We start from the raw sequence: 14,710 nt of genomic DNA, 5'->3' as shown, positions 1-14,710 counted from the left end.
TTGAAGTGTCCACATCATGGCTTCTATATAGAATGCCCATCCTCAGAATCTTTTTAACAAATTTACATCTGCTAAGTGGACATGCTAGGATTCATAGCAGGCTAATGGTGTACGTGGGAACATCTGTGTTGAAAGGTCCTCTGGACCCTAGCAGACATTGCACCAGAATGCAGAAAGTTAACAGTTCTTGACAGCTTATTTGGAATTTGCCAGCCTCACTTTCTTGAATACACCCCACTTATACAAATTTTGTGTAGTGTGTGTGTGTGTATGTAGGGGGGGGGGCTCTTTTAAACTAAGATGACTTTTCCCAGATGTTATATGCTCTGAAACATGTTCAAGGAACACTTAAGATGTCCTTTTACTTCTTGTTGCCTATCACTAATGAAAATATCACAAATTGTACCATTATCCAAGTGAAGGGGGTAAAGCTTTAAGATTACAGGACTGGCTCTAACCTTGATGTTTGTACAAATTAAACCTCTATTCAAAATACTCTTTTTTGGGAGGAAAGAGATGGAAGGAAGGAGAAAAAACCATGATCTCTGAAAATGCAGGGAAATATTTCACATCATAAACAAAACAGACTCTTGTGCAAATTAATTTTAGCATTACTTTAACACTGACAGAAAGCTCTACACAAGCATTTAGATTTTGATGTAAGTATGCAAAAATGAGAAATTCAAGTTTTCACAACTTTTAATACTTACTTCAAATACTAAAAGCTACTCTAATGTTATCAACTATAGAGCTTTCTGTCTTTCACACAGACCAGTTTATGCTATAAGGAAAAATACTTTGCAATCTACAGACAAAACCCACTGTTCAAAGGCAATATAATGTAGTAGAATCTAACATACATTTTGCGTAGCCTATGATCAAATTCACAAACTAAAACTGCAATCCTGTGCATACTTCCTTGAGAATAACTGAATTCAGCGAGGCTTACTTATGAGTGAATGCGCACAAAAGCAGGCTCTAAGAGTGAAGGTGTTTTGGTTTCAGGTGCTCATACATTATGAATAGTTTCAGCTGCCATCTCTTAATAATGTTTTCCAGTAAACCACTAATACTCCAACATAACATGTGAACTAAAAGTCTTATCCATTTTATGCCATGTCAGATGTAAATCACATTCCATCTTTTAATGGACTCAGATCAAGCAAATTTGGTTGCTGTTCACAAAAAAAGTTGTTTTATTGTCCCAGAGATAAATGAATCCAGATGTTTTCCAGGGCTACATTCCATAAACATGGACAACTTTTGTTCTTCTAGCAACATTATCTCAGAATATGTATCTTGAGCAATAATGGTTGGTTTTCTTCTGGTCCCTGCAGCCATGGGAAATCAGAATTTGTAAATACCCCAACACCAATTGATTCTATTGCTTGTTTATAACTATGCTGTGTTAATAATTGAGTTTTTTGAATCTACCTTTATAAAGACTAAAGAGTTACAGAATCCTGCCTGAAATCAATATATAGTGTAGTCCTAAGCATAGATATACCCTTCTAAGCTCATACGTCTTCTTTTTCAGATTGTCTCTTATTTAAATAGACCATAATTAAAATTTGGAATCAATGGGTTTATGTGCTTAAAGGTTAGCCAGAATATAACACCAACTTTGGTTATGCAAAGCCCTTTAGAAAAACTTTTTCCATAGCTGTGGATCTAAACTAACAGGTTTTGTAAAATGGTGCCTGCCTTGACAAAAGGGGTTTAGAAATACCATTTTCATTAGAGGCTATGCTTATGTCCTAATGGTTTTTAAAAGATTGCAGAATACCACTCTAAATTTTAACAGCTTTTGCTGGATTCTGGAAGCAACCAACTTCTCCAAAGAAGTCAGACTGGCTTAGACGTTTTCTGCATAGTGGAGTTACTCTTCATTTTCTTAGGTGACTAGTCCGGACTAGTCATCAATTATCAAAAGACCAAGATTTTGATCTTTGCCAAACAATACAAAAAACATAACTGGGCAATTAATAAAGTGCCAGTGGAGCAGGTTAACCAATACAAATATCTTGGAATTACATTTTCTTATAACCTCTCCTGGTTACCCCACAAAAAAGCTGCTATTGCAGGTGCTACCATCAGTTATTCTGCCATTGCACGCTTCTTTTATGGAAAGGGCCACTCCCTTGTCCCAGCAGCACTAAAAATCTTTAACTCTAAGATAGAAGCGCAGTTACTTTATGGAGTACCTATCTGGCTCCAAGCAGTTGACGACTCCTTGAATACTGTCCAATCCAAATTTTTCCGTAAAATTATGGGCCTGCCAAATTGTGCAGCCGTATGGCCCCTCTGTTTAGAACTGGGCCAAAATTCATTAGTTTATAGGGCTTGGTTGAGAGCTTTTAAATTTTGGCTTCGCCTGCATTTCTCGCATGATGAGCACTCGCTGATTCACCTACTTTTGTCTGATACTCAGGCTAATCCATGGTTCTCTCTGATCGAAAAAAAAGATTGAATCACTTGGTATATCTCTCGACTCGCTTTTCCCGCTATCTAGTTCAGAATCCTACAACTTGTTAAAACAAAAATTGTTGGAAAGCGAATGGATTAATTTATTTAGGGCTGCTATGAAAACTTGTTCACCCTTACATCTTTCAATACCCCTATATCAAAACAGGATGGCTCCCTATTTGTATTTTTTGACTAATCCAATGCAGAGAAGAGCCCTCACACTTGCTCGCTTCAATGTTTTCCCCTCCGCTTTATTGCTTGGTAGATTTAACAACTTGGAAATGAGCGAAAGGGTATGCTCTTGTGGTGAACAACAAATTGAAACATTGGCACATCAACTGCTTTGCTGCCCTAAATCTGCTAATATCAGATCAAAATATTCCAACATTCTTTCTAGGATACCTAGTGAAATGGAAGAATCAAGTAGACTTCCTTTTCTTCTGGACAATTCTGACAATGAAACTTGTGAATTGGTTGCACAATTTTTACTGGAGGTGATGCACAATCAATAATTTATATTTTATCTTAAACCTTTGTATTTGTATACCTTTTATCTTAAACCTTTGTATTTGTATACCTTTTATCTCAGGTTTTTTATTGTGTTATGATTATTGTTATGCCAAATAAAGGCTTATTATTATTATTATTATTATTATTATTATTATTATTATTATTATTATTATTATTATTATTATTTTCTTAGGTGTCAGTCAACAACCACTGGGATCACTTTGAACAGGGTTTTTCCATGCATGATCTGCCTCCCTGTGCATTTTTACAGTTGTGGAGTTAGGTTATTTTCTCTGCACATGGCTTATTATTTGAGGAATTTCAAGGGAGAATGTTGGCATAATTGGTGTCATTACCTGTGTTGTCAGAGCATGCTGTCTTTTTAAAAAGAAGAGCCCTAAAACAGTGTTGTAATGAGAGTTTAAGCAAGTTCTCTGAATTCCCAGCTTTTTTTTAACAAAAAGTCTCTATCTCCTTCCCTTGTGGAAATATTCCTTTTTCCTTTTATCTCCATGACGCAAAAGACTAGAGACTTTAAAAAAAATGAAATGGGAATTCAGAACACCTGCCTAAAGTACCATTTTAACACTGAAGCATTATATTGTAGCATTATATGGAAATTATTTGTCTGGGCGGGAAAGTGGTATAAAGATGATGTCAGTCCAATCATAGAAAAGTGGGCTAGAGATGGGTGGGACAAAGAAAGCCAATAGAAACATTACACTAGGAAAAAGCAAACTCAAAATCAGCTTCCAGAAAAACATTGGGGTAAAAGTGCTCTCAAGAGACAAGAAAAAACAGGAGGCGGGGGGAGGGATGGGACGAAAACACTGAGGTGAAAAGTAAAAACACAACAATGCATGTGGAAATCAAGGGATAAATCAAAACAGCACAGAACCAGAGCTGATGAAAAAAAGCCCATGTAGAAAAGCACCTAGTAAAGTTTAAAAGATTTATGTACTGATTAAAATTACAACATTACAAAAATGACACAGAAAGATTGGGCATATTGTGGTATTTAGTTATTAACCAGTCTGAGTGAGATTCAGAAGAGATGTGAATTCAGGATTTATAATGGCTCCTAGCCTGGGAGAAGACTAGTTAGGATATATTAGATTTGAGATTATGCTAAAAGGAAGTGTAGTATGATTCTCTCTCGAAGTATAATTTGTTGTATAGTTATGTCAAGGATTCTTGTTGTTTTGATAATTTTTGTACTCTGTATGTTTTTAATACTTTAAAATAGAAAGTCAATGAGCTTAGAAGAGGATAACACTGTTTAGGACTGTACTCTATGAGTATAAAGAACAGTTGGCCTTAGTGTGAGAAAAGGGCTCCTGACGTTAAAGAAAAAGGCAAGAATTCTGGAGAGGTAAAAAGTTAGCCAGACCTTTTAAGAAAAAATTAATCAAAATTACAATTCTCATACAAAGGTAATGAGTTTTACTGAAAAAAACAAAGTTACAGTCATGAATCCTATGAAACTGTTCAAATCTAAACTCACAGATTAAGATTGGGCTCTTCTTCCCTCAGCTTGCATTAACTGTCTGGTATTTCCCATCAATTTAATGTTTCGTGGTTTCAATAGGTTTGAAGTACAGCTAAAACACATGCTTAGATACTGTATAGGTGAAAACTGGTAGGTCAGAACAAAATCATTCATCATAATTATAGCAGAAATAGCTGGAGGAAGAGGTAGTGAGGCTGTCCAATCTAGAATCAGTTTTTTAAGACTATCAATCATAATAGCCACAGTCAAACAGTAATTCACACTAGATGATTCGGTCACATGTACAGGTAGACAATTAAAATAATTTCCACTCAACAATCTTTTTGACATTGCTAACTTCAAAAGATACAGACACAACTACATAACATTGTAAAAACGTTAGGATACAATTCTAAGCCAATGGGAATACATTTACTAAACTGTGGGATATTTGCTTACTTGTTAATTTCCAGAGAATGCATCCCATATCGACTTTCAATTACATATTTGCCAGGATGAGCATGGACATCAATGGGCACATGGTTTTTGTACCTATAAAACAATGACAACAGTGTAGCTGTAATACAATGCAGCAAAAATATTTAGAATGAATTAATAAAATAATAAATACATGTTGAACCCTTGAGGAGTAACAAGCTAAAATTTAATCCAGACAAAATGGAGGTACTACTGGGGTGGGAGGGGGAAGGTCTGACCCAGGAACATGGATATCTCATGTTCCAGATGAGATCATATTCTCTCTAAAGCAGCAGGTTTCTAGTCTGGGGTGATGCTGAGCCTGTGCTTCCAGTTGGATAAGCATGTTGCAAAAGTGTTCACGAGCGCCTTTCACCAGCTTCTGCTGTTCATGAGCAGAAAAGATCTTGCTACTGTAGTGCATGGCCTGGTAACATCTAGATTAGTTTATTACAATGTGCTCTGCTGCCCTTGAAGACTGTCTAAGCTACAGTTGGTACAGAATGCTGTGGTGGAAGGCTGACTACTGTGGGTTGTAGGAACCATGCCACTAGCTCAGTTTGCTTCCATGCCCAACACAAAGCACTGGTATGGAACTTATACGGTTTGAGGCCAGCATACCTGAAGGATTACTTAATTGCCTTTCAAGTAGCACCTTTTTGTTTCAGTTTATCTTTTATAAATAAGATGTGTTGGTATCTTCCACACAATATGGTTTCCTCATTGCTGATGTGGCTGTAAATAAAATGTAGCAGCAATGAGGCTTCCACATGGTAGGTTTCTTCACAGTGTCCGTGACCCCGTCCCCTTGAAGCAGCCACCCCTTTCCCCGCAGGACTACCAGGGTTTTTGCAATTTTGTTATATCGGTATACCATTATAATAATAGATGTAGCAAGTTCTCTGAACTCCCAGCTTTCTTTTTTCTTCAATTAAGTCTGTAGTCCTTTCCCTTGTGAAAGTATGTTTTTTTCCTTATGCCTCTGTAAGGAAAAGAGCTATAGATTTACTTTTGTAAAAACCCGAAAGCTGGGAATACAGAGAACCTGTTACACCTACTGTAACAATGGTACATTGAAATTACAATGTTCTAGTGCTGATCTCTCTCTCTGTCTCTCTCTGTCTCTCTCTGTCTCTCTTTGTGTGTGTGTGTGTGTGTGTGTGTGTGTGTGTGTGTGTGTGTGTGTGTGTGTGTGTGTGTGTGTGTGTGTGTGTGTGTGTGTGTGTGTGTGTGTGTGTGTGTGTGTGTGTGTAAAGGACTTCCAGGGGTGGGGCCAGGGAATGGCTGCTGTGGGGACAATGTCACAGAAAATGGTGGCTATGTGGATAGAAAATCTAAATTTTTCCACTCGTGCAGCAGTCATCTAGGCTTTACTGCAATTTTCCCCAACATTTCAGAGTGAAGCTGTTTGAGAATGGCTGCAAAAAAGCCAGAAAGCACCACAGTGCTGTGGGAAAGCAGAAAAAAAACCACTTTCCCAAAGCACTGAATGTGGAACAGATAACCCATGTAGAATAACATCTCTTCCCTGGTCTTCCCTGGTTCCAGTTTTATTTATCTTCTGACTTTTGTGTTTTATGCTTGAACACTTTCATTTTTATATGATTCTATGACATTTGTAATTTTATGAAAAGCAAAAAAATGAAAAGCAAATAATTAAACTAATGCATAATATTAAAATAAACAAGTTACACCTACCATGTTAGACGAGGTTCTGGCCAGCCAGTAACAGTGCAATGTAATTTGATGTTTTGTTTTTCCCAGATAGTGTGGGAGCGAGGCTTGATAACAAATTCAGGAGCATGTAATAAACTATCCTCATTCAGTTTCCTGCGAAATTCTTCTGTCTCTCTTAACTGTAAGAGAAATATTTCATTTTAAAGTGTATTTTTCAGATTTTCTGGGTTTCCTAACCAAGGGGAAAAAACTATCTAGGACAACACAGAAAATATATTTAAAATCACATTCTGGTTTTAAGAAATAAGTTCTAAGTTGCTATTTTCTTCAAGACAGCTGTTTCAACTGCTAAGCCGTATTTTGTCCTTAAAGAATATAAAAACACTATTCAATATTACACAGATGTAATAAATGTGGCACAGTGCTTAAGAGTGTTGAATGAGGATCTTATAGACCCAGGTTTGAATTCCCAAGAAGCTAGCAGACTATTCCCTAAGTTAATATTCTTACTGTATCCAAAATGACAACCCAAACAACCTCTTCATATTTTGATCTCCCTGCATATAAGAAAAGAAATGTGGGGAGACCTCATGTGGAGCACTATGTCTTGGGGTAAGCAGGGCATGCATAAAGGGCCCTAATCTGTAGCAGTGGCTTGGAGTGGACACTAGGGGCTGCTGCAATAAAGGGAAGAAGGTTACAAAAACTTATATGAACTTTATGGAAGTCTTGCATCAAATCTTTTGTCTTTCACCACAAACTCTTGGCAATAATACAGGTAACATTTACAGTAATAACAGATGAATAGTGATAAGTGGAATGATAATTAAAATAGATCTAAATATAGGGCTTTATGTGCTTAATGTGAACAAGGAACTTATAGCCCTACAATTCTATTACTGTATTTACCTGAAAGCAGAGGTGGGATTCAGCTGGTTCGCACCGATTCTACTGAACTGGTAGCTAACCAGCTGAATCCCACCATGGCACCACCCTGCCAGGCTGCAAATCGGGCCACGCCGCCAGTCCAGAGGTACGCGGCCTGCTCCCCCAAAGGCCACACAGCCAGCCCAGATTGCACAGCCCGATTGGCCACTGACCCCCTGCCGGCCCCCCTGAAGGGTCAGGGGTGCAGCAGCCAGGTAAGTGGGCGGCGGGGGAGGGGGTGGCATGTGGTGAACCAGTGGTTGATCTGGTTGAATCCCACTTCCTGAAAGGAAGTGTTATGTTTAATTTGCATCCAAATTAATTACATACCGCAATTTAAAAAAATGTTTTGTGTATAATTTTTTTAAAGAAGAGGTCTAATACTGATTACTAATGGATAATTGCAAAATGCTTAATTAAATGTTATATTTCTGCTTCTACATCTGCAGAGCAAAGAAACCGCAATTCTGCAATTCCAACTTTCACTGAAACTTTCTGTGTACTCAGCATCTTTAACCTGAAATTTCCTAAGCGCTGCTTAGAGACAGAAAATGCTTGTAAGAATGTGTAGGAAGTGCATGTATAATATAAAAAAGAAGTCAAGGCAAAGAGCACATATGTGCCTGAAACAGAGATGTGCTTGAACATCTCTGTGCAGTCAGCCTCTTCCTTCACCTCTGCCCAACTGGTGTTATGAGAAAAGAGGGAAGAGTAGTAGTAGTAGTAGTAGTAGTAGTAGTAGTAGTTTGGATTTATACCCCACCTTTCTATCCTGTAAGGAGACTCAAAGTGGCTAACAAATTTCTTTGCCTTCCTCTCCCCACAATAGACACCCTGTGAGGTCGGTGGGGCTGAGAGAGTTCCGAAGAACTGTGATTAGCCCAAGGTCACCGAGCAGGAATGAAGGAGTGTGGAAACACATCTGGTTCACCAGATAAGCCTCCATCACTCAGGTGGAGGAGTGGGGAATCAAACTCGGTTCTCCAGATTAGAATCCTCCTGCTCTTAACCACTACACCATGCTGGCTCTGAAACAGCAGAGACAGTCGGAGCTGATTAACCCAGCATAGACCAACAAAGGACCAAGTGAGAACTGGGTGCACCTGCATTTTGGAGAGTAAAGGGAAGGAGAATAGAGGCAAAGAAAGAGTTAAGAAAGGCCAGAGGCACCAGCCCTACAAAAGTAAAGATACAGTCTTGCAGGGTCAGAATTCTACTTTCCACCATCAGTGGAGCTTTTTTGCCAAGCAGCCACCTTGGGCAGCTTGCACAACAGACTGCACATAACCATTAGGTCTAGTCAACCTGACTACAAGGTGAGTGTCAAGTGTGAACAGGGTTAGCACAGGAGGCATGAATGTTTTCAATAACACTTTGTTTCATTTGAAGGATCCTTGCCTAGGACTCTCCACCTGTTCACTGCTGGATACAAATGCAGCAGGCTCAGAGCCCTGCTCTAGAGTCTGCTCAGCCCCTGAGGTAAAAATTCAAGAGACTACACATCCAATTTTGTACCTGACAGTTCAAGGTTTCTTTCTTTTAGGCAAATATGCATAAAAAGTATACTGTACTCAGGATCTGTCCAACAAGCAGTTGGACTTTACCATAATAGGTAATATATCTCTGAAACAATAAAAACAAGTAAATTCAGGAAGATTACACATAAGGCATCTGCAATGGGGGCAAATGTGCGTCGCAGGAAGATTTCTTGTATGGATGTACTTCCCCATCCCCTGCTTTTATTTTTTATTCTCCCTGTGGCAAGCAAAACCACCTCTAGTAGGAATTTAATTTTGCTTTGCAGCCAGAGTGGGAAGATTTGCCAGTGGGCATAGCCAGCCTGCCTAGTCTCACTCCCCCCAACTCCCTCATGCTGCTTTGCATGCTTCCCCCTCACCTTCCTCCCTGTTGCCAACTCCTTCCCATGCTTGTATTGATACATCAACATGGTGATAACAGAAAGTTGGCTTTTGTAAAGGAACAGCATGAGCAGGATCTCTTTCTGGCTCCACTCCACCTTCCCTGCTCTGCCTCTGCCCTCCCTGATGATCTGGAGGGCATTTTTAAAATTTTCTCTCAAACAAGCTTCTATCTGAAAAACAAGCCTCCCACTTGCAGCAGTAGCAAGTGTGTGTGTGTGTGTGTGTGTGTGTGTGTGTGTGTGTGTGTGTGTGTGTGCGTGCGTGCATGTAAGGGAAAGGAGGGGAAGAGAATATCAGCGAGATCAGTACCTTTAAGGCTGTTTACTGGGTGGAGTTAGAAGAAGCAGCAAAAGGAGAGGCCATTTGAAGCTTCAGCAAACAGCTGTGGGGCAGGCACTCGGCTGCCTGTTTGGGTGCAATGAGACTAGAGCCGTGGTGGCGAACCTTTGGCACTCCAGATGTTATGGACTATAGTTCCCATCAGCCCCTTCCAGCATGGCCAATTGGAAGGGGCTGATGGGAATTGTAGTCCATAACATCTGGAGTGCCAAAGGTTCGCCACCACTGGACTAGAGAAATGCAAGGAGAGCTTTCTGCAAGCCCACTGTGAAGAGAAGAGTCCTGAGGGAAGTATTCTCTGCATAATTGGCCTAAGACATATTGTTTCTCATATAAATAAGAACAGTGGAAATAGAACATACAAAGCAAGCATCACTCAAAATATTTGATCCAGTCTGAAACTCAAGGCGCTACAAATCAAAAAAGCCCAGTGGTTTCCAAGAGCGAACAAGTGTGAAGTTTTCCCTGCCAGTGCAGGGAATGTGAAACAGACAGGGACTGCCCTGCTTCAGCTTTTTTGCTCCTCTGCATCTTCCCCACAGATTCAGGAGCAGTTCTGTCCTCTCCCCAAAAGGGATTTCTTGGGGAGCATTTTTTTTAAATTACACCAATATTCTATTGCAGGTGCAATAGAACACTGAAACATCCAAAAATGTATTTAAAGGAGTGAATTTTAAAGCCGGCAGCCAACCAGTCAGGCCAAAGCAACATGGAAGCCAAGGAAGGTAATAGTTGCTTGGCTTGGAGCAATCAGTGGAGTCTCCTCACATACACACAGAGAAATTACAGAACAAACTGGATCAGGCAGAACAGGGAATGCATAAAGGGCCAAAAACATTGTGAAGCAGATCCTCTTGGAATCAGCTAATAAAAGTAATACAATAAATTAAACAGGGAAACTCTCAGTGGTTACTGGGAAAAGTACATTTCTTTCCATTTAGACATTTAGATTAATTTTTTTAAAAAAAACAGCTATGACCACTATCCAGTGATGTTTAAGGATCTTTATGTCCTATTTATGTTAAGCAAATTAAGCACGTTTCACTCTTTCCTACTGAAACCAGTGGAATACAAAATATTTAAGTATACCTGAATTGTGTCCATGCTTTAAGTACTTGTTTTTAAAAAATCACATGAATGAATTAGTGATTAATACCGTTTTCTTTAGGGCTGTCCGTTCAGCTGTCTCTCGTATTTCCACTTTTCTTGTTGTATTTTTTTCTTCTTCCACAGAAGATGATGTTATCTTTTTGGTTGCACTAATTCCTTCACCAGTTGCAAAAAGGTTCCTTCTAGCAATATAAGCAGCACTTTCTTTAATTCTTTCTTCTTCTGTGTCTGTAATCCCACTGACATAGGTTTGTCTAACAGAATTAAGAACATGTTCCATTACATACTGGTGAGAAGACAAAAGATTTTATACTAAAAATTGTTGATAGCTTAGCCTGTCCATTTCTAAATGCAAATGCCCTTCAACATAATACTCTATAGGATCTTCATCTCCTGTTAATTTGAGGTAGAAGAGATCCCAGAACATATCAAGTCCATTAGTATTTTCACCATGTGATTAATAAACCTCCCATTATGGTCATTTTATTTTATCTCTGAAGAGTTTGTCCCAGAAATTGTTAGAGTAAGTTTTGTTCCAGCTACGACATCTTCCTAAACAGTTAAAAATACAGGAAGAGATTACAGTAACAATTTGAAAACCACACTTGATATAGCTTGGTTATTACCAGTACTCATCTTTTAAGAAAGAGGATGCTGAGTTTTACCATCTGAAAGTCTATCCTCTAAACTCAAATGCATTGGGCCTCATTCTGCTTAGTAATGAGGAAAATATATTCTCAACATGTTCAAGGGAAATTAATTTTATATCACATGTTCTAGAGTTATGCCCTATCATTGGAAACAGCAATAAGCCCTACCCTAAACTATTTGCTGTAAACTAATTTACTAGTGATGAACCATGTTAACTAGGGCCCCTTCCACATGGGCCGATAAACATGGGTGTAGGATGCTAAAAAACCCATGGGGGGATTTCACACAGATCCTACCCCCAAAATGAGTCTGCCCCATGTTATTTCCCCCAAACTGGCTTTTTTGAAAATCACTAAACAAGAGAGTCTTTTCAAAAATCCTGGTTTGCAGCCGCTCACGAATGAATGACTGGGCGGGAGGTGCTTTATTCACCTCCTTTAAAAAAAATTTCATGGCTTGTTTCTGCATAGCTACACAGGTGCAAATGGTCATATTGTGAGACATTGGCACGCCTGTGGGGGGTCATTTATGCATGCCTTCATAGCTATGCATGTGTGGAAAGCAATTTTTTTAAAAAGAAGCATCTTTGTGCGAAGGCATGATAGCAACCTGGATTGTTTCCATGGGTTCCAATCGCTGCCTGCACGAATGCACATAAATGCAAAAAGAGGAAGTTGGGTTCCTTTATCCTAACTGCAACCTATTATACATTATATTCCCATTTTTATTATGGGAAACTTAGAATGAAGGGATGATTTGCCTTAGACAATTCTGAAGTTATTGCTTGCCATCTCATAGATCTATACCCAGCCTGGTCTGCTGGCTCTCACCCAGAACAACTGCAAATGTGTCAGCTCCAAGGAGATTTGTGATTTATTTTTAAAAATATACTGCCTCTCCTCAACACATAAACTGCTGATGGAAAGCTGCAATTTGATCCAGAGAGAGAATTTAGATATGATTTACAATTTGCACATGGCTGAGTGAGCCTGGACTATTATCTTTCAGAGAATAAATAGTTGGCATGGGTGTTACATAGAGCAGCCAACAAACACATGACAATGGATCAAGTGAGTTTTTCAGCACCTTAAGAAATGACAGAAGCTATTGTTGACAGAAAAGAGATCTAAAAATACAGAAGTGGAGGCACTCCTCCTTTCCAACGTATTCCCTCCCAAGAATTCTGAAACCGCTATCTGAGTTTAAAACCTATTGATTACGTCAGATCTGAATGTAAATCTTCACCCCTTGTTTGGTACACATATGTACCAAAAAATATACAACCTTTTCTTACATTTCTTGGACTTTTCTGGAAAGACACTAGTTGGATCCAGCACAGCTACTTTTGTTCAAGCAGAAACACAAGAAATAGATTAAAGTAGTTGTTTGCTGTAAGTCAGACTTATTGTGCCACAACTGCACTTCTGTTTTCACAAGATCTTGTGGAACCAATTGGAGAGTTTCAGAAGTGAACCTAGCAACTTTTGGGGTCCCAGAATAGCTCCCTGTGGTACAGTATGGCAGAGGGAGGAGACTGGTGCACAAGATCTTACACATATGTTTTTGTATATATGATTTAACTAGGACAAGAATGGCATATATACAAAATCTTGTACAACCCCTTCTACAAGTTGATCTATGCTGAGTAGATTTCTTTTTTTTTTTTGCATCTGGCTGGATCCAACCCACTGCAAAGAACACTTTATCCTTCACAAGTTTGCTTGCCAATAGATTTCCCAACCAGCTGTTCATTTTTGACACCAAATTGCAGCAGTGTTTGCTTCTGAAGAAGCACTAGCCTTTTGTGTGCAGCCTGGTCCAAAAGGATTTACCAGAAAAGTTCAAAAAGTGGACCATTCCAATCAATAGTCGTCTGCATCCTTCCATTGTTCCAAGCAAAATATGAAGCTTTAAGTTGGAAAAAGCCAACTTAGGCAAGAGAAAGGAAAATCAGGAAGGAACATCCTCTAACCTAAGGCAGGATACTTCCCATTAACTTCAATGGACTTAATAACTCAATTTAGGATTGTACTGTTGATCAATCATCAGGCAGATATGTTGATGGATTTAGGTTTGCCAGCAGCCTGCAAAAAAATGCCGGGTCCTTTTAATGGAAGATTAATTTGTGGAAATGATCAACTGAAGCTTTTTATGGCATCACCAGGTATATAACATTCCATTAAGTCTCCATGTATTTATTTGTTTGTTTGCCTGCTTCCTCTATATCCCACTCTCCCTGGCATGCAGGCTTAGAGTAGCTTCTAACACATTCAATAAAAACATATAGAATACATTAAAGATACAGGATATTTTTTCTCCAGGCAGTTGGCAACCCTATGATCATTTGTACTGAGCTATTTCAGATTGATTGGACTCAGTTGCCTATCATTCCAGTGAAAGGGTAACTTCTACTAAATTCCTGGCCTGTTACATTCCATTATAACTCGCATAGTGATTTTGACCTCCTGCTTCTTTACTTCCCAGGGGATACCCTTTAGAGAAAATTGGAAACAGCCCAATGGATATATAAAGGTTGAGGTAACATGAGCTGGTACATTCAACTCAGTAAATCAAAAATATTAAACTAAATATCGAACACCTTTTCTGTAATGCACAAGGAGATCCAGCCTTCACACTCTGTCACCAGTTTCTTTTTACAGTTCAAAAATCATTGTTCACCTCAGGCATATCATCAGTTGTTTTTTATTTTTAAAAAGCATCTCAAACAAACAGATCCCTGCCCTGTCTAAACACACTCAAAATGTGAGATGAAAATGATTAGGACTTGGAGGGGAACAAGGGAAATAGCAGAACAACGTGTGAAAATGTGTGACCAATCACAGTGATCTGTGATTGGTCCCTACGGATGTAAATTATCCTTTAAAACAGTCCAATACAAACAGGATCACCGCTCTGAGGCTACCACATCACTCCTGCATTAACAACTGAAAGGAGAGGCAGCCAGTCTGTCCTGATCAGGGATACAGTTGAGCATGTACGTAATGCTGCCCATCTAAAGAATGCATCTGACTCAGCAGGTGCAAAGTGGTGGCAAACAGCAACTGACAGTCACTTTAATGACCCAACCATGACCTAGCAGGACACTGCCTACTTCTACTGCAGTCAAGACAGTTTTGTCTAC

At 39.1% G+C, this 14,710-nt stretch overlaps 1 protein-coding gene across 3 annotated transcripts in view; it reads right to left on the bottom strand.

Moving 5' to 3' along the window:
- MYOM1 (myomesin 1) overlaps window positions 1-14,710 on the bottom strand; it is a 94,020-nt gene that overhangs the window by 59,183 nt on the left and 20,127 nt on the right. For all 3 annotated transcript variants that reach the window (XM_048507908.1, XM_048507909.1, XM_048507910.1), the window contains 3 exons: window positions 10,964-11,171; window positions 6,641-6,798; window positions 4,925-5,017 (listed from right to left, as the gene is read on the bottom strand). In XM_048507908.1, the coding sequence (XP_048363865.1) occupies window positions 4,925-5,017; window positions 6,641-6,798; window positions 10,964-11,171 (459 nt within the window). The remainder of the gene's footprint in view (window positions 1-4,924; window positions 5,018-6,640; window positions 6,799-10,963; window positions 11,172-14,710) is intronic.

The sequence above is a fragment of the Sphaerodactylus townsendi genome, linkage group LG09 (genome assembly GCF_021028975.2).
Source record: "Sphaerodactylus townsendi isolate TG3544 linkage group LG09, MPM_Stown_v2.3, whole genome shotgun sequence".
NCBI classification, from domain to species: Eukaryota; Metazoa; Chordata; class Lepidosauria; order Squamata; family Sphaerodactylidae; genus Sphaerodactylus; species Sphaerodactylus townsendi.
Note: the sequence above shows the minus strand (reverse complement) of the source record. Positions and strands in the feature narration are given on the sequence as shown.